At 41.9% G+C, this 24,974-nt stretch overlaps 1 protein-coding gene across 1 annotated transcript in view; it reads left to right on the forward strand.

The window, feature by feature from the left end:
• The first annotated feature begins 449 nt into the window (after positions 1-449).
• LOC138996158 (hemicentin-1-like) overlaps positions 450-24,974 on the forward strand; it is a 163,194-nt gene continuing 138,669 nt past the window's right edge. The window contains exon 1 of the mRNA XM_070397112.1: positions 450-717. Within this exon, the coding sequence (XP_070253213.1) occupies positions 450-717 (268 nt within the window). The remainder of the gene's footprint in view (positions 718-24,974) is intronic.

Raw genomic sequence — 24,974 nt, forward strand, 5'->3', positions numbered from 1 at the left:
AGGAGGCGAGGCCGAGCCAGGCTCTCCTCCCGGCTCCCGGGCGAGCGGCGGCCAGTGGAAAGTTGGGAGGCTCGGCGGCCGGCCCTGCGAGAGCGGCGGCGGCGAGGGCAGCGGGACTCCGGCGCGGCGCCGTCGGGCTCAGTGCGCCCCCGGGTCCGGCCGGGCGCGCCACCCGCACTCCGCCACCCGCCACCCGGGCCGCGGGCAGAGACGGCCCACGGAAGAAGTTGCGTCCAGACAAAAGCGCTGCATCTCTGCCGCTCAGCCCCTGCAGGGAGCCGCGTTCGGTGCCTGTCCCCGTCCGAGTCTCAGCTCCAAACTGTTGGCCAGTGCACAGAGGTTTCCAGAGTCTCATGAGCTGCTCCCGGGAGAGGAGACCCCCGTCTGTGGCTGAGGAGGTTAGCTAAGCACCGCGCTCTGGAAACGGGGGAGAAAAGGCAGAAAAGAAAATGATTTCCCGGGACGCGGTCCGCGCAGGATTCCTGTTTGCTCTGCTCTATTCCTCCCTCGCTCAAGACGCGAGCCCCCCGTCGGAGGCCAGCGCAGAGGACATTCCCGAGGGGGCCTCCACCTTGGCTTTTGTGTTCGATGTGACCGGCTCCATGTATGATGATTTAGTTCAGGTTATCGAAGGGGCTTCCAAAATTTTGGAGACGTCTTTGAAAAGACCTAAAAGACCTCTTTACAACTTTGCTTTGGTGCCTTTCCATGATCCAGGTAAGGGGAATGTTCATTCTTTGTTATTTTTTTAAAATCTTTTTATTGATTCCAGAGAGGAAGGGAGAGGGAGAGAGAGAGAGAAACATCAATGATCAGAGAGAAGCACTGATCGGCTGCTTCCTCCACGCCCCACGCTGGGGATGGAGCCCGCAACCCTGCACGTGCCCACATCACCCGGAATCAAGCGGGGACCTCCTGGTTCATAGGTCGAGGCTCAGCCACTGAGCCACAGGGCTGGGTGTATGTCTTTGTTATTTCTTATGATCGCATCGTGCTTTATGCTATGAAATGGTCTCAGTGTTGGGAAGTTTGGAATCTTTTTGATAGATGTGTAGCCCGCAGATAGTTGTCACAAAGAATTGCTGCTTGGTTTCTGGGGTGGCTCTGCTACTGCTCACGTCTCAGCCATGGGGTAGACAGATGGCTTGTTTAGGGAGCTGGTCCGGTGGTCCCCAAACCTCGTTATGTGGAGTTAGGAAACCCACAGTCCGGTCTTGAGCAACAGCGTCTACTGGCTTTTTAATTTTAGAGCTAAAGGATGTTTAATGATAAAGGCAGATTTGAACAGGGGTGTTCAGCCGCGATCCCTCCAAAGCTAACAACATCCAGGTGGAGAGCACGCGCAGGATAACGCTCCGCTAAGATGGGAAAAACCTGTGTGAGTCAAGGAAGCTTGGCGTAGTTACTACTAGTGGAACGGAAGAGATGAGAATGAGAGAAACCATTCATTGCTTTACTGAATCTATTCATCTTTGCATCATTAGCTAGGTTCACAGATGGGTATAAACGTTATGGCTGTGGCTCATGCAGTAGAAATGCACGTGATTTGGTAGGTCAGTGCTCTGTAAAGGTAGCTGAAGCCATAGGACTTTACTTATTTTTTATTTTTTTTTTGCCCTAAAGCTGTGGGTTTCAGCGGCTCCACTGTAACAGGACCCGATTTACTTTTTTTTCCAGTTTCCCTTTAAAGTGGCACCTTTCTGTGAGGCGCATAGGAGCCCTCATTGTCATTGTGGAGGGCAGCATCGCCAGGGGAGTCCTGAGGCTTGCTGTGTAGGGTCCACCTGAGTTTCATTAACACAAGTTGCTGCCCAGTTGAAGAAATAAAGCAGTGGCTTCTTAACAGTCCTCCCCCACTGTTCTCCCATACGTTTCCTGCTTTGAAATTCTCTTTTCCGTAGAAGACCTTGACACAACTTCTTTACAATGAGAGCTTGACATTGAGAATTTCAGGTTTGTTCCTTGTGCATTTGACAGACATAAGTTCAAATTATTGCTAGGTATCAAATGTGTCAGTTGTCAACTATTTAAAAAAAGTTGGCTGTGGGGAAATTTGGAGGGGAAATAGAATTTTCTGGGTTTCCCCCTCCCCCCTTTCAGATGATGAAAACAATAACCTATCCTACTCTTCTGGGGTGAGATATATAAAATCAGTGGTTCTCAACCTGTGGGTCGCGACCCCTTTGGGGGTCGAATGACCCTTTCACAGGGGTCGCCTAAGACCATCGGAAAACACATATATAATTACATACTGTTTTTGTGATTAATCACTATGCTTTAATTATATTCAGTTTGTAACAATGAAAATATATCCTGCATATCAGATATTTACATTACAATTCATAACAGTAGCAAAATTACAGTTATGAAGTAGCAACGAAAATAATTTTATGGTTGGGGGTCACCACAACATGAGGAACTATATTAAAGGGTTGCGGCATTAGGAAGGTTGAGAACCACTGATATATGTGAATCACACATATATGTATATACATGTATATATATAACATTTCTACATTGATGAAATATTCTTTATATTTGAGTGAAGAATTGAATGGTTATTTACTGTGTTTTCTCTCTTAGTAAGACACCTCCTGTCTTACAATGTTTCAGTTTATTAAATGTCAAGATGTCAATGTTGATGCAGTTCAAAACTTGTTATTTCGGAATAGCCTAAATACGTTTCTTCTGTAGGGGTAAATCTGAAGTTGGCCAAAAAACAAAGTAAAAATTGTTTTCTCTAATTAACACCACAATTTGCTCTTCTCCAAAAGACTCTTATGAAATGATGTTGCTGCAGACAGAACACAGAAATTGCCTCAAGTCATAAATGGAAACTGGATCATCATGATATTTCAATGTGATATGAAAATTATTGGAATAAATTGCATTGTGGTATGCTGCATTCCAATTGTTACCAAATGGGAAAGTTTGCTGTAGTTGACTTTCCTATAGTTTAGCAATCATGTTTCAAAGTGGGGGAAACTTGGCATGCTAATAAGAGATGACTAATAAATTAGATCTTTCTAGAATTAATACACGAAAATGATTAAATTGGTTCCATAAAATTAATTGTAAGTATAATTCAGCAAAACTATTCTGTTTCCGTTGTGATTAGAGAGAAGTGGCCAAGTGTTTCTGTTATCTAAGAGTATTTAAAGTGTTTTTGAAGATAAAGAAGGAAATAGAAGTTAAAACATATTAATAACTTAGTTTATTAATTCATTTTAATGGATTGTAATAATATCTTGGTGTGACATTTTCTCTCTCACACTGTGTGTGTGTGTGCGTGTGTGTGTGTGTGTGTGTGTGTAAAATCATTAAGCATTTTTTATTTCCTTTTACTTGTGATTAGTGATCAGCTTAGAATGACAAAAAGGGCCTTGAATGGGGATTGGCTGTTTTACAGAGTGACATTGGAAAAGTCAGGTTATCTTTCTGAACTGTAAAATGAGGGACTTGGATTTGAACATCTCTAAGGTCACTTCTAACTGCGACATTTTATGACTCATTGTCTTATATGTGGTTGCTTTTCATAGTTTCTAACACAAATTCCTGCGGTTGGGTGATACAACTGACATGAAAAGAAATAATGTGTGTTATGGGATATAATAATTGCATTAATTATAATCATAATTACTAATTATATTAATGACCTTGACTACAACTTTTCAAAGCCCTTTGATATCTGCTACTGCATTTAGCTAGATGAAATAATGGAGGAGTCCTGGGATATAGTCCCCGGCATTTGACAGAGACCTGTCGGCCTTTCAGGTGACGCTTTGGGCCCCTGCATTACAGGTTGGGGCACGGTGTGTGCTTGCAGGTGGGGGCAAAAATTAAAATACAGGGAAAACATAACCATAGAGGACAAAGTCTAACAACTTGACAAGGAAGTGATAAAAATCACTCAGAAAATGTGCACCTCAGAAGCCAGCCTTGGAGGACCAACAACACACCCACGGAAGGGGAAGCATCAGAGAGGACCAGGGACATGGACTATCAGGCCAGCTTTTTGATGCTAACTATCTTAAAATGTTCTTTTTAAACTTCTCTAATCACTTATAATGCATTAATTTTTAGCAGCTTTATTTAGATATAATTCCCATATCATGCAAACATTCATATTCACAGATGCATACAACCATCACCACAATTGTGGAACACTTTTATTACCTCAAAGAGAAACCTCATGCCTTTTATTTATCTATCAGTTCTCTATCCCCTTATCATCCTTCTCCCAGCCCCAAGCAACCACTAATTTACTTTCTGTCTCTCGAGGTTTTCCCGTTCTGGACTTTCATATGACTGGAATCGTATAATAGGTGTTATTTTATGATTGGTTTCTTTCACTTTAGCATAATGTTTTCAAGGTTCCTTCATGTTGTTGCATGAGGATGTTGCATGAGACCCAACTTTGAGATGAGAGGGTTGAAATTTTCTCTCCCACTCCTGCCCTCTGGGGAAGGGAGAAGGGCTGGAGGATGAAAGCAAACTGGGGAAATCTCTGGGATTGGATAAAAAGTAAAATAGAAACACATATTTCTTTCACATTGGTGGGTGCAGGGTAGTCAGTAGTTGACATTTACAGCATGAAATGGTTTGCAGGGAATAAGATAACAAGGAGGGGTTCTGCTGTAGGTTGTGCCCTGAGGGGTCTGGAAAAAGACCATTACTCTGACTTTCAAAGGAGTATTACCTCAGATACAAAAAGATAGTAGACAGGCTCACTGAAGTTAAAGATTGACCTTTGTCAAGGAAACCACACGCCTAGGACAGGACTACCCACCATGACCCATTTCTAGTTAGGAATTTTTAAGTCTAGATCAGTGGTCGGCAAACTGCGGCTCTCGAGCCACATGTGGCTCTTTGGCCCCTTGAGTGTAGCTCTTCCACAAAATACCGACTTCTGAGCATGGGCCACAAAGTTTCAGTCGTACTGTACATGCGCGCCCGCACGTGGCATTTGGTCTAGACCAGCCGTGGGCAAACTACGGACTGCAGGCCGGATCCGTTTGAAATGAATAAAACTAAAAAAAAAAAGACCATACCCTTTTATGTAATGATGTTTACTTTGAATTTATATTAGTTCACACAAACACTCCATCCATGCTTTTGTTCCGGCCCTCTGGTCCAGTTTAAGAACCCATTGTGGCCCTCGAGTCAAAAAGTTTGCCCACCCCTGGTCTAGATTCTAGAGACCATCCTAATGTGGTTACTTTTGGCCTCTGTTTGTAAGGCCCACCATGCAGGCCTTCCCTGAGCTTGTCAAGTTTAGTGTGTGGCCCCTTTTTTCATTCGCACTGAGTTATATTCTTTTATAATAAAACAGGTAATCTAATGAGTAAGTGTGTTTTTCTGAGGTTTTTGAGCTGCTCTAGCAAATTAGTTGAACCCAAGGGAGGGGGTTGTTGGCACCGTTGATGTATAGCTGGTGGTCAGGAGCACACGAAACAACTGGGGCTTGTGATTGAAGTCTCAAGTTGGGGGGCGGGTGCAGTCTTGTAGAATTAAACCCTTTAACTGGTAATCTGATGCTATCTCCAGGTAAACAGGTATCAGAGTTGAGTTGAATTCTCAGACCTTGAAAATCTATCGACGTTTTATATGAGCTAAACTTCAAATTGAAATGTCAGTTTCAATATGTGTAGGAAAAAGATCCAAGAAGATATTAGTCTCCCTTTGCCTGTAGCTCCTCCTGTGTGAAGAAGGGTTTTTATGAGGAAAAGGGTTGTTGGTCTTTTAAATCCAAGAGAAACCAAACTTAAAGTAGAATTTAAGAGTAAGAGATTTTGGTTGCAATGATTACTTCGTTTCTAGCATGATAGAATATTTAATTTTATTTTTTTTTAAAAAGTAAAGTGGGATTTATTGAAGATGCACTCCAAGCAAGGAGTGAGCCAGTTGAGAAACAATGGCCCTAAACTCCTGACTTACACGGTTTAAATGAGGGATTTTCTAGGTGGAGACCTTAATTTGCATTCAGGGATGATTAGTAGAATAGGGTTATATAATTATATTTCTTCTCTGCATGCCTTTACCCATAATGCATACAGAAAAATCCAAGGGGGGTGGTTCTAAACCGCAATGCAAATTTTATTATAATTAGTCTAGGACCCTAGTAAGGTCACACTGAGGTCATGTTGTTCTCCTCTGAGCTTCTGCCAAAATCCAGCTGATTCTGAACCTGCCCTCTGACAGTCTGCTGGCTGCTGGGTGGCATACAGAGAGGTGGTCTGAAGGCAATGTTGGTCCAACCCCTGTTCAAGACCCCAGGGCAGACCCCACTCCAGCCCCTCATGTCTAACTTCCTACCTAATACCTGGACGAGTTGCCGCTGCCCATTGCTGCCCTGGTTGCAAGCCCGTGTGGTCCCTTTAGAGTCTAGGAGTTGCTTGCCTGTTGGGGAAGAAGAGGGGGAAGGGAAAGGTATGGGCATGCTCCTGGGAGGGAGTATTTTAACCTGATAGAGTATTTTAACCTGAGAGTAGATCCCAGGTCTCTGGGTGTTTTCTGAGGACATGGAGAAGCATTTTGCGACCCACAATGAAAACTTTCTCCCAAAGTGTAAGGACCACGTTTTGCTAAATCAAATAGGTTACATGTGTTAGGAATGTTACTAGTCAACAGAATCCTCTCTGACTCCCACTTTTGGTTTGTTGTTTGTTAAGTTGAGGAACAGCTTTCAGTTGATCCTTGGTAAGTCAGAATTTGGTTTTGCTTATGATGTGTCTCTGGTCAAACGTACAATAACCATTCTCAATGGTCTTCATAACTCTGTGTCCCTACCTTTCTCTCTGATGAGACATTAAGCAATCTGGACAGGACTCATTTATAGTATCTCACAGGCCTTCCACACAGTACACACTCAGGAAAAGTTTCATCACTGAATTCTGAAAACAAGAACTGAGGATTTCTCTGGGTATTTTAATCTTGCCTCGCATGCCTATGATTTTACTTTTAAAATCATAACAATCAGAAGAATAAAACTAAACAACATAATAATTTGCAAGTTGACTTTTTAGATTCTTTAAAAATACTAAAGAATCAGTGGTGTTGCTCTTATTTGGGTGATATATATCTTCCAGAAAAGCTTGAAATGAAATGAAAGTATCATTGTGACCCAGATAATGGCGGAGTCTTGGGTAGTTACTGAATGTTTGTATGGCAGGTAAGTTTTGGAGGTGATTTCTATGCAGTTGGGAGTATCTCTGCTGCATGCCGTAAGATAGTCTGCCCGCTTTCCAGTTTTAATTGGACTGGTGGAAGGAGTGTCACTACAAATACATTTAATTTCTAAAGAGCATTGTGCACACGAAAGATCCACATCATAGGTGGTTCTCACAAGTCTACAGTATTCTCAACCTTGGTTTTGTTTATCTCTGATAAATCCTGTGAGGATCCCCATCTCTGCAGGGAATAGGAAAAATTTAAAAATGGACTTATGTCGAATGTACGGTGTAATGAGATAAACTTTTCCTACTTTAGTAACATCATGGTTAAATAATATATATCAAGGTCCTTTAAAAGTACTAAAGAATCAATGGTGTTGCTTTTATTGAATGACTCCTATTTGTCTATAAAGATTCAGTAGGCACTGGAGAGAAGAAAAATAGTAGAACCTTTATATAATAAGACTAAAAAATTCTAGAGTGAAAATATCTACCTGATGCCTTGGTTATTAATCAACCTATAGGCAAAGGATAGTTTGAACCAGTTCAAATGTACCATTCTAATACACTCAGTATTTGAGAGGCATGTGTTCATTGCTGCACTGTCCCCTTGGGCCCTTAGACCACTGCTTCATAATTGGGAAACCAACAAGAGAATTTAAAAATCCAAAGATAAGCCCTTATATTCAGTGATTCATTCATTCACTCATTCATCGGTCAATAATAGACTTCCTACTATTTGTCAAGGACTACGCTAGGTGCTTTTGATTCAAAGATAATGAGGCCTAGCTTACAAGAAGTTAACAATATATGTGGTAACGTACCAGAGAAATGATGCTATTATATAACCTGCTACGGCTTAGAGTGGAAAGAAACAGGGCTGTGTGAGAGCAGAGCAGTGCCCCTGAGTCTGAATTCAGGAGGGTGATGGTCACCAAAGGTTTTCTGGAAGATGTGTGGCCTGGCTGAAACCTAAAGAAAGTGCATAAGCAAAAGACGTTTAAGGAACATGTTAAGGCATTTGGATTTCATCCTGAAAGCTCTCAGGAGCCTGAAAGGGTTACAAGTGAGGAATGACATGGTTGGGTTTTCATTTTAGAGTTTTGTCTTGCAGATGGATTGGGGCAAGGCCGTTCTGAGAGCTGAGCTATGAAATCTGAGGCCATCACAGCAATTCGGGGGGAAACAGTGAGGAGACTTGGGCATAAGAAGAAGGGGTTAGACTTCCGAGCTATTAAGAAAGTCCAGTGAACTGGACTTGGTCCTTAGGATATGGAAAAAAGGGAAATATGATTGCCTTCTATAGGTTAAGATATGAAATGGTCACATACTAGAAGAGAAAAAATATGTAAAGATTTCTATAAGAGATACCATTACTCTCTGGCCAGTAGTCTTGACAGTAAGTAAGAAAACTGCTTATAAATTAACTTGTCCAAACAAAATATCAATGAAAAAATACAGGGGTGAAAAAGAGTCACAGAAACAGACTTAGGCATTATACAACCAAATTTTTTTTTAATTGACATATAATTGGCATATAATATATTCGTTTCAGATGTATAATTTGTATATTTTGTGAAATAATCACCACAATGAATCTAGTTAATTATATTAGAAAGTTTTTTTTTTCTTGTGATGAGGACTTTGAAGGTCTACTCTCTTAGCAACTTTCAAATAAGCAATCCAGTACTGACTATAATCCTTATGCTGTACTTTATATCCCCATGACTTACTTATTTTATAACTGGAAGTTTGTACCTTTTGACCTCCTTTATCTGTTTCACCCACCGCCTATTCCCTACCTCTGTCAACCACCAGTTATATATTCTTTGTATGTATGAGCTCATTTTTTTCCTTAGATTCCACATTTAAGTGGGATCATACATACAGTTATATGTATGTCTCTGTCTGACTTATTTCACTTAGCATAATGCCCCAAGGTCACAGATGAAAAGATTCCCAACTCTTATGGCTGAATAATATTCCACAGTGTGTATTTGTGTGTGTGTGTGTGTGTGTGTATACATGTGTGTGTGTGTATTTATATTCATCCATCAATGGACACTTAGGTTGTTTCCGCATCTTGGCTATTGTAAATAATGCTGCAATGAACATGGGGTGCTAGTGTTTTTGGTTTTTTGCAGTTAAATACCCAGAAGTGGAATTGCTGGATCATCCAGTACTTCTATTTTTAACTTTTTGAGGAACCTCCACACTGTTTTCCATAGTGGCTACACCAATTTACATCCCCATTAATAGTACACAAGGATTCCCTTTCTTCCACTTTCTCTCCAATACTTGTTACCTCTTGTCTTTTTGATAATAGCCATTCTAATAGGTATGAGGTGTCTGCCTGATAATTAGTGATATTGAGCACATTTTCATGTACCTGTTGGCCAACTGTATTCTTCTTTGGAAAGATGTTTATTCAGATCCTCTGGCCATTTTAAAAATTATTTGGGTGCTTTTTTTTGTGTGCCAAGTTTGATCTAGGGTTCAGAGTATTAGTTCATTCTGCACTTAAATAACCAGTCCACCCATAAGCAACACTCCAACTGTAGCCATAGACTGTTTATCTTTATAAATATGTAATGATGTCATTACATATTTGGATCAAACTGTTAACTCTCCTAGTTTTGGTTGCATGCTCACCAAAGAGCCTTCTGATAATTTAACCTCATACACTTTCCTTATAGGGAGAGAGAGCTCTTGTCAGACTGGCACATACATCAGACTTACCAGACAGTTATATTCCTGATTGGTAACTCATATTTTGGCACACCAGTCTTATACGTCAGTCTCTATTGTTTAAAATACTCTGACAGTGTCAAGTTAAAGTTTCTGAGTTTGGAAGTCTGAGAGCCAGACCTTAGTTGATGGTTAATATATCAAAGTAAATGTCTCTGTTTGGGTGGCCTGTCTGTCTCCAGGTATCATCCCCTCAGCATTTCCAACTGTCAGTGTTAGCATGAATCATGCCAAGTAGCTGTTCTGTCCACTTGAAACTTATATAGATGATAGCTAAAGCCATCAGAACAAATGAGATCATCCAAGGAGAGTATGTAGACTGAGAGAAGAAGAAAGACAAGATGGAACTATAGAGAACGCAAGTGTTTAAGAGGCAGCGAGAAGGGAAATTCATAAAGGATTCCGGAAAGGAAAGTCCAGGTCAGTAGGAAGAGAAACAGCAATGAGCAGTGTGTGGAAATCTAAAAAGTTGCTAGATTTAAGCAGGTGAAATTATCAACTCCATCCATGTGTAAGATGACTGGAAATAAAAGCTAAACTAAACAGGGTAAAATGCAGTTTCATTGGGGTTGGGAGGCCAGGATGCTGAAATGATGAGTAAGAAAATTGTGGTTAAAAGCAAAGTTTCTGGAGTCTGATGCCTGGGTTGGAAGCCTGGCTCCACCAATTACTTGTCCCATGATCTTAATTTCTTCAGTTTCAGTAACTGGGGGTAATATCTCCTCAATAAAATTGATGTGAGGATTGAAATAATAAATGCCCCAAATTTAGCACAATCCCCTGCACACAGTAAATTCTCAATAACTATAAGTTATTGGGACTTAGAGTTGAGAAAGAACATGTTAAGATGGAAGAGAGGAGAGAATATGTAATTCTGCTGGAAAGGAGTCAGTGGAGTAGAAGAGATAGAAGATGCCAAAGAGAGAAGAGATAATTCATGAAACCAGGGCTTTGAGGAAGCAAGAGGAGATGGGATGCAAAGTAGAAGGACTGGCCATTGGCAGGAGAAGACCTTTGATTGATTGTGATGGGAGAGAAGCAGACCATAGACAGCGTGCATGGTCATGGACAAGCAGTAGGTTGGTGAGGAAGACAGTGAGTCATTTTTATTTCATAAGAATTGTTGAGAGGTCTCCAGCTGGCAGTTAACTATGCCGAGGAGGGGTTATTGGGTCATTGGGTGTCATAGGTGTCAAGCACCTCAGAACGGCAGGTGTTTTGTCTGAAGGTGAAGAAATAATTGGGGGTGGGGTAGGGTAAAATGCTGATCCACGTCTTGACCCTGGTGTATCTGGGGTGTGGGGGAATGGGCAGGCCTCACTAGGGAGCGCTGTAGGATGAGAGGTGGTGTCACCAGCGGAGAACCCTGTTTCAGCTACAGGGGGAGGTAGATAGAGAGTTCCTGTGGGAAGATGGTTTGGCAGATCACGGCATTTGTGAGGGCATTGGATGGAGAAAGGAATGGGTCAGGAGAGAGGAAACGTGTGAGAGCCAGAGAAAGAGGAGTGGTTTGCATTTGGGACAGTGACCACAGATGGTGGTGATAGAAGGCAGGGTGGGATATGCTGGTGCAAGGTCTAGCTGAGGCTTGGGTAGGAATGTAAGACACCAATGCAGGCCCTGGGAGAGTTGGGGCCCGATGATGTCAGCTGTTGGCAACTGGGTCTGGGGGCAGGGACTCCTGAGGAAACCTCATCTCACGTGTCTTCTTGACATAGGCTCAGGGGTATCATTTTTTATTTCTAGTAATAACAGCTACCATTTCATTTTTTGAGTCACTACTCTGAACCAGACACTAAACTTGATTCATATTGTGTTTTACGTCATTAGACTCACAAATCGCTAAGTGGTGGATGTTGTCTTTATTTTACATATGAAGCAACTGAAGCTTCTATGCACTCTCACAAAATTTCCTGAAAAAAAGTATAGCTTCCTGCACATTATTTTTTGCTCCTTCCTGTGTTTTGAGACACGTGTGAGCTGGAGGAGCTGAGCCTAAGAAGGCATGGCAGAGGGACCTCTGTGTTAGTTGCTAGGGCTGCCATAACCAAGTACCCCAAACGGGGTGGCTAACACAACAGAAATTTATTGTCTCAGTTCTGGGAGCTAGAATCTGAAATCAAGATGTTGGCAGTTTCCTTCTCCAGGCTGTGAGGGAGAGCCTGTTCCCCGCTCTCCCCCAGCTTCTGGTGGTTTGCTGGCAGTCTTTGGTGTCCCTTGGCTTGGAGACGCACCATTCGCTGCCTTCATGTTCACAGGGGGTCTCTCTGTATAATGGGTCAAATTTCCCATTTTTATAAGGACACCAGTCATATTGGATTATTGGCTTGGCCCACGCTACTCCAGTATGACCTCATATTAACTAACTACATCTGCGACAATCTTATTTCCAAATAAGGCCACATTCTGAGGTGCTGGGGGGTAGGACTTCAACATATGAATTTTGGGTAGACACATTTCAACCTATGTTGAGACCACACATTTAATTAGCATTTAAAAAACAAGACTCCAGCTCTAGCCAGTTTGCCTCAGGGGATAGAGCGTTGGCCTGGGGACTGAAGGGTCCCAGGTTCGATTCTGGTTCTGGGGCACATGCCTGGGTTGCTGGCTTGATCCTCAATGAGGGATATGCAGGAGGTAGCCAATCAGTGATTCTCTCTCATCATTGACGTTTCTATCTCTCTCTCCCTCTCCCTTCCTCTCTGAAATAAAAAAACAAACAACAAAAAAATCTCACAAGATTCCATTATTCTTCTACTAGAGAGACTCGGTCTTTTCTATAAATTTCTGATAAAAATGTTTATATTAGGGAGATTATGAACTCTAAGCTCTCATCTTTTTTTGGATGGGAACGAGTTCCTTGGTGGTAATTATGGAGAGAAGCATTAATATGTTTGGGATGCTATTTCAGTCCTGGAAATAATTTGAACTTAAAAATATAATCTGTGAATTTTACTTTTAAAGCATTTAATACTTTGAGTATTTACTCTTAAAACATTTAATAAAGCTTTATTTGATTTTTTTTGAGATGTTGAGATATTTAATTTTTAAATGGGAAAAATCCCCATTTGGAATTCCTGGAATTAGGTGTGGGTTCCTAAATATTTTGAGTTTGTATACCTCTAGTTTTTGATTCTTTTTTTTCTTGGAAACTTCAAACACACTAATTGGAGCAATTTTCCCCATGAGCACCCAATCTCTGAAAGCTAACCTTTAAGCACTGTTTTATAGCAAGTCGGAGGAATTCCTTGAAGTTCCCAGGCTAGAAGTCACTTGTTGCTACTGAAAATGCTTCAGGGTGACTCTGAGCTGTTCTTGTCAAGATCTGGGAGGCTGGTAAATGGGACTGACAGGTGATGGGGAAGAGAGAATACATGGGCTGGATATTTTCACCAGGTAGAAAGGAGAAAAAAATACGTTATTTCATTAAGCAGTAGAGAACAAAACTGTAAAATGATATTGTACTATCTGGAACGTCAAGTTTTGAGATTCAAAGTGAAATCTGTTTTGCTTTTTGGTTAGTTCATTATTTGCACTTCAAAGCCCGTTCCCAGAGCACACAAAGAACCTCATTTCTATTGTTTCATGCTCCCCAGAGGGTCTTCCCTGCTCTTCTTAGATGGACTTGTTCACCACCCCCTGGATCAGATGGTCACACTTCTGCCTTGAAGTTTTTTCTCTGGAGCCACACCCCGTGTTGGAATGTGTCCCCAGACATTTTCTCTTCTATAATTAAAAAGATTTGTCAGAATTCCACCTCTTCCAAGGAATTTTCCTGGAGTATTGGAAAAGTGCCATTCAAAATTGAGATCCCCTTTTATAGTTACCATAACCTTTTGGACTTTGATAATAACTTCACTCCTCTTTTTTTCCTTCTATATTGTAACAGAAAACAGTTTGATTTATCTTGACAAAGTAGAACTTAGTAGAGTTAGGATGACAGAAGTTTTGAGTGAATTGACTCTAATAACAACTGGGACCAACGTTTGGTTATTAATCAGCTACTAATTCTCAGAGCTTTAGTTTCCTTGACATTAAGGTGAAAAGAACAGTCATATTTCCTTTGTAGAGTTGTGAGCATTAGAAAATACACATATAACCTTTGTTACAAAGCCTGACACAAAGGAAGGACCCATGAGGATTCTATGAGGGAAATAACACGACATAGAGTAGATTAGACAGAGCCGCAGACACTGGCATGAAAGACTTGAGGAAATCACCTAAAATGCAGCAAAGAGAGAGAAAAAATGGAAAATAGGAGAGTAAGCTAAAGAGCCTTGGAGAATGGAAAGTGGAGATTCAAAATACACTCAATAGGATTTTTTGAAGGGGACATTACAGAATGGAGAAAGGAAATATTTGAAAGACACGACTTATCCAGAATTGAATACAAACTTAGGTCCTCGGGCTAGGGAGGCAAGCAAGGAAAAACATATTCAAATCCATGCTTAGACACTAAATAAGAAACTGCAGAAACAGAAAAGCAAAAGAGATTATTAAAATACCCAGGAAGAAAAGACAGCTTACCTAAAATAGAATAACAGAAGACTTCTCACCAACAACAAAAGAAGTCAGAAAACAATAAAATAAGATCTTCAATGGGCTAAGTAAGTTAGGTACATAATTCTAAACCTAACTAAACTACTAATAAAGGTGCTCTACATAGATTTTTAAAAAGACTAAAAAGATTTCCTAGTGTTTGAGACCACTAAAATAAAAGATAAAGATAAAATGGACAATTCCCTATGAACATAAAATAATCCTGAGCTAGTATGTACCCAGCATGTCCTCAAAGCAAAAACTGACTGGAGTTATAAGAATAAATTAACAAAAGCACAAACATTGTGGAAATTTTTAATAAAAATCCTATTGAGTGTATTTTGAATCTCCACTTTCCATTCTCCAAGGCTCTTTAGCTTACTTTCCTATTTTCCATTTTTTTCTCTCTCTTTGCTGCATTTTAGGTGATTTCCTCAAGTCTTTCATGCCAGTGTCTGCAGCTCTGTCTAATCTCCTCTGACATCATCCATTTAGTTTTCAAGTTCAATAGTCATAGTTTTGTATTTTTTTTAAAGCTTCATTTGGTTCTTTTTCAGGTCTGCCCATTTTATTTTCTGTCATACGCTCTTAAATATTATAGTCTCTTTAATATTGTTGTATTGTTTCTACCTCTTAGGGTGGTGCAAATTCTCCCAACTGTTTGGTCTGCCGAATCTCTCATTGTACTTGGTGTTCTTGTGCGGCTGCTAAATGTTCACTGTTTTTGCATCCTCTGCCGGGAGTCTAGGGCACCCACACTGTGTACTACTGCTATCTCTATGGATGGGTGTTGCATTTGCTTTTGTTGGGGCCCTGAAATTAGCTTATGGGCTAATTTTTTGTCTTTAAATTTCTGCACCATGCAGTTAGTACAACTCCTACTAACCCTTAGATGTTTCTGGCTTAGTGTTTCAATTTCTCTTAGGAGATTTATTTCCCACATTAGAGACCTGGGCAGATAGCAAGTTTCTTGCCAATTTTCTGGCTTTGTGTGAGGAATTTTTCCTGATCCCCATTTCACTGATTGGACTTAGCTTTAAACAGGGCACTCTATTGTACTTCTCTGATCCAGAAAGGCTGATACCAAGAAAACTACTCACATGGACATCAAACTCTTAGCAGCCGGACCCTGTATCAGGATCTGACGCCCTCTTCTGTTGCCATGGTGACAACTGGTTTCAGTTCTCTTTTTATTTTAGGTAGTTGGGAGATTTCCATATATATATGGAAAAAGGAAATTTAATTTTTTATCCAGCATTTCTGTTTTGTAGGGGGAGTGTCTTCCATATCAACGTAGCCTGCCATGGTACTGAAAGGCCACTTCTCATATCTTCACACTTTTCCTTGCCTCAATATTCTTTTCCCACGTCTTCATTTCTCCCATTTTAAGAGAAGGTTTTCTTCATATTAATATATCTGCCTTTAAAGAAAACTCTAAACCCAGATGACTTCTCAGGAGAGCTTTACCAAGTATTCAAGAAAAAATAGAACAGTAACTTCTTTAATCTACAAACAACAACAGCTTCTTCAAAAACTCTATCATCAACTTTGGTGATTTCCACTGGAGGGTGCTGCTGAGCCTCAGGGTACAGTGGCAGGGGAAGGCTGCAGAACTCATCCTTAGCCACTGAGATCATGTGCTGCGTGGACATGCCTGTCTGAGGCTGGGAAAACCTAGAACAGAAAGCCTCAACATTGCCTCATCAGCTGGCTGTGGGGATCACAGCTGCTCTCAAAACCACACCTGGGACTCAACAATGGGCAGAGGGCTGTAGCAGGCCAGGGTAGCCATGCCTGAGGAAAATCAGAGGAGATCGGAACCCTGTTGTTGGGCTGACAGGGTTTCAGAGAGAGAGGAATGGGAGTGAAGGGGCTACCCATGAGTGGAGCAAAGGAGAACCAAAGTTCTTACCTCCTGAGTAGCAACCTCAGAAAGCATGGGCTCTTCTAGAATATCAAATCCATAGGCTGGACAAAAAACACAAATGAAGGTTTGACTGTGGGCGTCAATAGGACAGTGGGTTTGGGTCGGGGAGCCTGGAGAGACACATTAAGCCAAGATTTTTACAGGGCATCCATGGTAAAAATCTTGGCTTCCTGGTGGAATTCTGGGTGAAGAGACAGTTGTTAAAGGCTGTAGCTAAGTCAGCTTCTGCATAGTCAAACTGTGAGCCTTCAGGATTCCCGAGCAGAACTTTTCTGCTCTGTCTTTACTCTTACCTTTAGCTCCAAAGATATATTTGGTCAAAAAAGGATGCAGGTTCTGAGTCAGATGGGCCTGGATATGAAACTCTTCTCTCCTAGTAACGGGATCTTGGGCAACTTACTTAACACGTTTCCTCCTTAACTTAGCGGGGGGAAGGGGTGGTGGTGATGATAATATCTATGTGTGCAATTACTGTGAGGATTAAATGAAATAATCTATATAAAGTAGCTAGACATGGCAAGTGACCAATAAATATGAATTCTTTTTCTCTTTCCTCACTTTCAGTTGCCCCTGTTTTCTACCAGTATTCTAAATGGTGAAGTCAGACAATTCTACACACACACACACACATCTGGATCTTTCAGTTGCCAGTACTATCAACCACTTACCATCATCTCTCTCTCTTAACTTCTGCAATAACTTTCCACCTGGTTGTCATGCTTCAGAATACAGTAGCCATGGGAGTCTTTTCAAAATGGATATAAGTCACATTAGAAACCTTTCAGCAGCTTCCCTTAGATTCTGAATTAAACGGTAAGTTCCTTCAACTCATCTGTGAGTTCCGGACCCTGAGCACCTCTCTGCTTCTTCTACCCTTCCCTTTTCCAATTTATTCCAGCTTTCTTAGGAATGCTCTATTATGCTCAGCTCTTTCTCATTTCAAGGCCTTTATACTTCTCTCTGCCAAGAATGTTTTCAGTTATCAGCTCAAATGTAAAACTTCAGAGAGATTGTTCCTTTCTTGGCCTCTTTATCTGAAGTTACCTCCTCCTGCCCCAAATTGTTCTCTATCAGATTACCCTGCAATTTCAGTGTATTCAAAAACAATTGTCATTATCTACAGTGATTGTTCCTGACTTCTTAAATAGTATCTGGCATATGGGAAAATGCCAAAAGATATTTGCTTCATGCATGAATGAATGCATATTATTTTCTTCATAAAGCCATTCCCAGTGATGGTAATTTTTTCCTCCTTTGAGTCCCTATTATGTATTTTTTTGCATTTTTTGTTATATTTCACACATTGTTCCTTGCATTTTAGTTATGATTATTATCATGTATACTCTACTAGACTATAGAGTGGTGAGGGCAGAATTGGAGGGCAAGCATTCAATAAAATTATCCTTATTGAACATACTGATACAGCCCTAACCGGTTTGGCTCAGTGGATAGAGCGTCTGCCTGCGGACTCCAGGGTCCCAGGTTCGATTCTGGTCAAGGGCATGTACCTTGGTTGTGGGCAACATCCCCAGTGGGGGGTGTGCAGGAGGCAGCTGATCGATGTTGCTCTCTCATCGATGTTTCTAACTATACCTCTCCCTTCCTCTCTGTAAAAAATCAATAAAATATATAAAAAAAGAATAAAAAAAAAGAAAATACTGATACAAGTGGCAGTGCTGAAAATGGCCTTCGCCTGGCTCACGGCCACTTCTCAGTGCTCCTTGACAGCTGTGGCCTTTGGATGGCAACTAGGCTCCTAGGAAGACACATCTTCTCCAGGACTGCTCTGCACGTGCCCAGGCCCCCGTCTCAGCCCTGGTAGGTTTGCAAAATCAATTCATTCTTTATTCATTCATACACGGTCTCCACCAGTTTATGGCTCTATTTCTTTTTATCTTTTAATCTTATAGCTATTACAATTCCCATGTTTTATGACATTGGTGTTTAACAAACCTTTCCATTGTCCTTCTCCTCCTCCTCCTTTTTCTTTTTCTCCCTTTCGTTTTTCTCCTTTTCCTTTCCTCTTCCTCCTTCTCCTTTTTAAAAAAAATGAATTCTGACTCAGTAGTTAGCCAAATAGACATCTCATGCATTTTTTAAAATCCCTATTATAAATACGTGAAGTAACTGTTATTTTACTGCCATTTTGTAGATGAACATTAGAGAGATTAAATACCTGTCTAAGACCTCTACAGGTGAGATTCAGACCCATGAATTTTTGCTTCCAAATTCCAGGCTAACACAGCAGCCTTACCAGTTGTAGGCGACCAGAAGAATTTCTATGTAGAACAATCTGTGTTATTTGTCCTCTAGGGAAAAAAAAAAGAGGGAAGAGTATTTTAGAACTGATTTCATCTGTTTTTAAGGGAAGACTTAAACTCTCTTCTGCATTTTTATTCTGTCTGGAAAGAAATAACTGACATTATTTTTCAAAGGGGGTTTCCTGGTAAGTTTTAGATGTCTCTGCACTTTTTAAAAAAACTGCAACAATGCATCTTAATGAAGTTCTAGTTCCCCAGGAAAAGATGTGCAGATGTGAGGTAGGACTTACATTTGCAAGTGCCCGAGTGTACGTGGCGTTTTTGAGTGCACATCTTCTGTGTACTTGAACTTGCGTTCATTTGCTCATATTTGGCTTCAATACTGACGTAATGAAAGTGAATGAAATTTGTGCTTGTGTCTTTTTTGGTTAATCCCTAAACTTTAGTTCTCATAGTCATGGCTCCTAATAAATAAGAGAAGGGGGAAAACTAGAAGTTGCCATTGTTATCAATCTATCAATAACGAATCAGAGGAGAAGGACATTTCACCCCCGCCCTACTGGATGAAGTCAGGCGGAGAGGCTAAGGAGGCAGGAGGGAGGATGCCAGCAGTATTGGCCACCAGCATAACATATGTAATTAAATGAATCCATTTTAACAATGGCCAGGATTATAAAAGTGTCAACATATCCTAAAGGAAAATCGCCCCAGGAGCCCGAATTGAAAGCTGTTAATGGAGAAGAGATTTAGAGGTTGGCTACGTCCCCAAGATCCAAGATGTTTTTACTACTGAGGCTCTTTGTGCAAAACTTTTTGGACTTTTAAATCAATTTCTTTTCTTCCCTCTCCTGTTATTGTCCACCTCCTTCTTGTCTTCCTCAAATGACAGAAGTGTCTTCCTTGGTTCGCGTATTTATCACTTAGATTTACACTCACAGCTATCATAGGCCAAAGGTTAAGGAACAGGGCAAAGGGCATGAGAACAGGGATCTGTCCTCTGGGAGAGGCTGTTTGGAAAAGGGCAGCATTGAGTCTGGGAGTCCCTGGGCCCCCAAACCCAGGGACACTGGTAAATTGACCATGCCTGGAGAGGTTCCATTTTCTACAGCAAAATGTGAAGGAGAGCCGATAACAGATAGGTTATCAGACACCCGAGAACTAGCACTGTGGTGGCCAGAGACAGGCTGACAACCACAGAGATGCATTTAGGCCTGAGAGAAAATTCCAAGGGGGAAGTGTGGGGTCAAGAGCTGGCCAGAATTACAGAGACACAAAGGCAGATTCCAAAACTGGGGATTCAGTTGCTGAAAGGATCTGCTTGAAGGAGGATCAGAATAATTAAGCTAAAGGTAGAGACATAAGAAAGATTTTGTCTACAATGATATCCTTTATGGGCGCTCCCTCCACCCTTTGCTGAAATCGGGCCCTTTTTATTAATTAACTTTTGGAGTAAGCTAATGGTATCTGTTCCAGGATTTTCACAGTATCTCTTCCTAAATGCCTAGTGAAATAAAGAGTTACATCACATTTTAATGAAGGCTCTGTTATCTATTTTATATTTTAGAAGAAAAGGAAAGAAACTTACATTTCTTAAAAATAGATGCTCTTTTGAATGCTCACATGGATTATCTCATTTAGCTTTCACAATTTTGGCTTGAGGCAGGCTCTTTATATCCCTATTTTACAGATGAGAAAGGTGGGGCTCCAAGAGAGATTTTGTAATTTACCTTCAGTCACTCACTCCTTGTTCTCTGTGTTGGCCAATTACTCATGTTCTAAGTTTTATGAACTATAATATTTGTAACATTTTTAATTTCATAATTTAAAGTTCAAGTAATATGACAGTGCCCCATAATTGAGGAATACCTTTATAAAAATGATTGTGCATGTTGTTTATTCAGGTCAGGAAGAGAAAATAAATTCTAGGACCTGGAAATGGATGTTAACCCTGTGATGGGGTCCATGAGGATAACAGTCTAGCTAGCTTCCTGGATGGGGAACAAATGTATGTAATTAAGAATAGTTCACAACTCTCTTACCTCTTGAATCAGCTGATGGAATCCCACAAAGTGAAATCAGGAAAGAGAAAAAAGTTTATCCAACATACTATGTTAATGGACAGTTTGAGAAGAGAAACCAACATTATATTAGACTTCCTTGCATGGTGAAGTAGGGGGTTGGTTAGGGAGAAAAAAAAGATGTACATGTAATGTTTCAACATTACAAATAGGTTCAGTAACGATTTTGGTAAACTTCTACATGATGGAGCCATAACCAGTATTTCTGTAAGAGGTTAGGGCTGTAGTGGTTGGTATTTCAAGATGGTACCACTTTGAATATAGAATTATTATCTGGTGTATTTTTAGAAAGAGCTGGGTTGTTGTTCTTTTCTTTTTTAAAGAGGACAAAACAATTTTTAAAGTGAAAGCATTAAAGGTATATTTATAATATCAAATGTCTATTATATGTTTGAAAAGATTTCCAGAAGGACAGAAGAGAAGAAATGGGGAAGAAATATATTGGAGAGAAACTGAGTGACAGGTTTCCAAAATTGTTGACATAAGCCCACAGTTCAAATAGCTCAGTGAATTGAAAACTGTGTAAATACAAAGGAAACCAAACATAGATCATCATAGTTGTAATGCTGAAAAGGAAAGATAAAGACGAAAATCGCGTGGTAAGTAGAATGCTAAGATGGTCATCCAGCATTCTCAGTCATTGGTGGACAAATTACCTTATCCTTGTTATTTAGTCCAGCACTAATCTAAGTACTGCTGTCAAGGAATGGGTTGTTTTCATCCATATTGATATTTATTGTGCTCCGTGTTATTATGGATTTTCTTTTGAATGTTACTCAGGAAGTTTCTATAAATTATCCCTAACTGATGGGTCTAATACTGATGTCAAAGCAGATAATGTCATTATACAATTAATAGAACTTCACCCCTGAGATGGGATCCGTTTCTTCCCCCATCTGTTACCACTCACTTGTGGAGGTTCTACTATACTTACTGATGTCAACCTCCAGTGATCTTAACATATGTGAAGCATGTGACATGGGAGCTCAGATATATTTGAATAAGATCTGTATAAAAGGAATATGTCATTTGCTATCGGGAATTTAATCACAGTATTTAATTTCAATGATAACAGATTGAGCAACATTTACTATCTTTTAATCCCATCAGTCATGGTGTCTGCCACATGACCAGGCCTTTGTAGGTGAATCTTCGCTCTATGCAGCCTCATTTTATTTTGCTTATGCTCTCTTATCCTGCTGATCCACTGTGGATGGATCAGTGATAGTGACCTGGTCCAATGGCAGTGAACTTGTGGATTTCTTAGTGATGTGGCATGGCAGCAAATGATAATCTAGACTAGACAGATTCTCTCTTGGGAATTTAAACTGGGAAAGAGGGACACAATTAAGTGTGTACTTAAGAATCTACACTAATAAAAGAGAAACATGGTAATTAGCGTACAACCGCTACCCTTTTCATTGGCTAATCAGTGAGTATATGCAAATTAACTGTCAACCAAGATGGCGGCCGGCAGCCAGGCAGCTGGAAGCAAACATGAGGCTTGCTTGCTGCAGTGAAGGAGGACTCCAACGTTCCCCGCCTCACTTGCCGGCCTCTGAGCTACAACTCTAAGCAACTATGTACTATGTTGCAAATAAGAAGATAAACAAAACCCCAGAAACCGGCTTTCATTCAGCCGGGCTTTAGCAACATTGTATCGTTGTTTTCAGCGGCGAGGCCTCAGAGCTAAAGCTGGCCCAGAATAAGAAAAAAAAAGAAAACAAGGAGCGGTTGGAAGCTTCAGTCACTCGCTTCTGGAAAACAGCCCTCAGCCCCTCACCCAGACTGGCCAGGCACCCCAGTGGGGACCCCCACCCTGATCCAGGACACCCTTCAGGGCAAACCAGCCGGCTCCCACCCGTGCACCAGGCCTCTATCCTATATAGTAAAAGGGTAATATGCCTTCCAGCACCGGGATCAGCGGAGCAGCGAGGCTCCCGGCACCAGGATCAGCGTGACAGGGGGCAGCGCCCAAACCCCCTGATCGTCCTGCGGCTCTGTGTGTTACAGGGGGTGGGGCCACAACCTCCCTATCTGCCCTGCTCTGTGCCTGATAGGGGGGAGCTCCCCAATCCCCTGATTGCCCTGCGGCTCTGTGTGTGACAGGTTGCGGCGCCCCAACACCCCCCACCCACGGGCCCTGCTCTGTGTGTGACAGGGTAGAGCCATAACCTCTCCATCAGCCCTGCCCCGAGTGTGACAGTGGCGGCGCCCCAACCCCCTGATCGGCCCTGCTCTGTGGGTGATAGAGGGTGGTGCCCCAACCCCCCTCCACGGGCCTTGCTCTGTGTGTGACAGGGTAGAGCCATAACCTCTCCATTGGCCCTGCCCTGAGTGTGACAGGGTGCAGCGCCCCAACCCCCTTATCCGCCCTGCTCTGTTTGTGACAGGGGGCGGTGCCCCAAGTCCCCTATCGGCCCTACTCTGTGAGTGACAGTGGGGAGCTCCTCAACCCCCTGATGGGCCCTGCTCTGTGCGTGACAGCGGGGAGCTCCTCAACTCCCTGATGGGCCCTGCTCTGTGCCTGACAGGGGGGAGCTCCTCAACCCCCTGATCGGCCCTGCTCTGTGCGTGACAGGGGGTGGCGCCTCAACCTCCCCATCGACCCTGCCTTGAGTGTGACAGGGGGCGGTGCCCCAACCCCCCAATCGGCCCTACCCTGAGCGTGACTGAGGGTGGCATCGCAACCTCCTGATCCGCCCTGCTTTGTGCATGACGGGGCGGCGCCCCAACTCCCCAATCGGCCCTGCTCTGAGCCTGAACAGCGGCTGCGCCTAGGGATTGGGCCTGCCCTCTGCCACCCGGAAGCAGGCCTAAGCCAGCAGGTCGTTATCTCCCGAGGGGTCCCAGACTGCGATAGGGCACAGGCCGGGCTGGGGAACACCCCCCCTCCTGAGTGCACAAATTTTTGTGCACTGGGCCTCTAGTTTAAGTATAATTAAGAATTAATTAAATATATGATAGTCATTAATAAACTCAAAAGATTGCAAATAGAGAAGCCATAATTTAGACAGTCATGAAGTGAGGTAGCAAGTCTAAGCTGTAAGTGTCATGGTAAACTAAAGTTAAGGAAGCTATGCTGGAATACTTGAAGAGCATCAGAGAGAGTGAGGAAGGAGAGGGAGAGAGATAGAAGATAAAGCAAGTTAGTGATAGGAAGCAAAATTGGACCTGCACAAAAAAGAGAATAAATACTGAAATATGATTTATTTAAAGTAGATAGTAACAATAATGTTAATAGCTGATATTATCAAGTGCTTGCTAAATATTGGCACTATTCTGAGCACTTTACATCTTTTGCTTCTATTAATCTTCTCAACAACCCCTTGAGGTAGGTACTACCAGTATCCCTATTTTACAGATACGGAATCTGAGTCACCGGGACAGGAAACCGAGGCATGGAGAGGTGGAATAAGGAGTCTAGGTTCACACATCTGGTAGATGGCGAACTAGGTTGGGGATCTCAACATTGTAGCCCCAGAGCCTTCCTTCTTCAACAGCGATACAGTTCCCAAAGGGTGGTCCCTGGGACGGCAGCGGCAGTGTCACTTGGGAATTTAGTAGAAATGCAAACTCTCAGGCTCTACTTCTGAAACTCTGTAGGTGGAACCCAGCAAGCTGTGATTTAACAGCCTCCAGGTCATTCTGAGTCTTCCTACAGTTTGAGACCCTCTGAGGTGTAGAGGGTGTTCTACTGCTTCCAGTTCTCCCTGTCTCCAACGGCCCCTCTCCTTCTTCCTGTGTTTTGGGTTGTTCAGTTACTCCTGGGGTCCTGTGCACCCGTATCCTTATAGCTACTCTTGCTTATTTGCAGTATCTTGAGCTACATTTGTTGCTTGTAATTAGAAAATATAATTAAAAGACACACTTGAAACACTGGGATATGTTTGCTTTAATGAGGCTTGTTTAACTCAGAGAAGATTCTATTTCTGGAAGTATAAGGGGGTAGGATACTCAGACGAATCCTGCCACTAAAAACAGTGGATAAAGCTGAGATGAAGATATGTCATCTTAAAAGCACCAGAAAGCCAACAAATAGTAAGGAACCACTGGGCCAAAACCTCAGAAGAAAATGAGAACCCAGAAAGGTCAGTGGAGCACGGAGGCCACTTCTGCTTGAGGTCACTGGCCAGGTGTTATTCTAGGTTGCAGAATCTGGTCACCGAGCCCAGGTTCGCCCATGGTAGGGAGTCTAAGAGGAGACATTCTCCCTGCATTCAGCTGATTTCCCAAGGGCTATGCTCTC

The sequence above is a fragment of the Myotis yumanensis genome, unplaced genomic scaffold (genome assembly GCF_028538775.1).
Source record: "Myotis yumanensis isolate MYYU_CA2020_CCGP unplaced genomic scaffold, mMyoYum1.0.hap1 SCAF_17, whole genome shotgun sequence".
NCBI lineage: Eukaryota > Metazoa > Chordata > Mammalia > Chiroptera > Vespertilionidae > Myotis > Myotis yumanensis.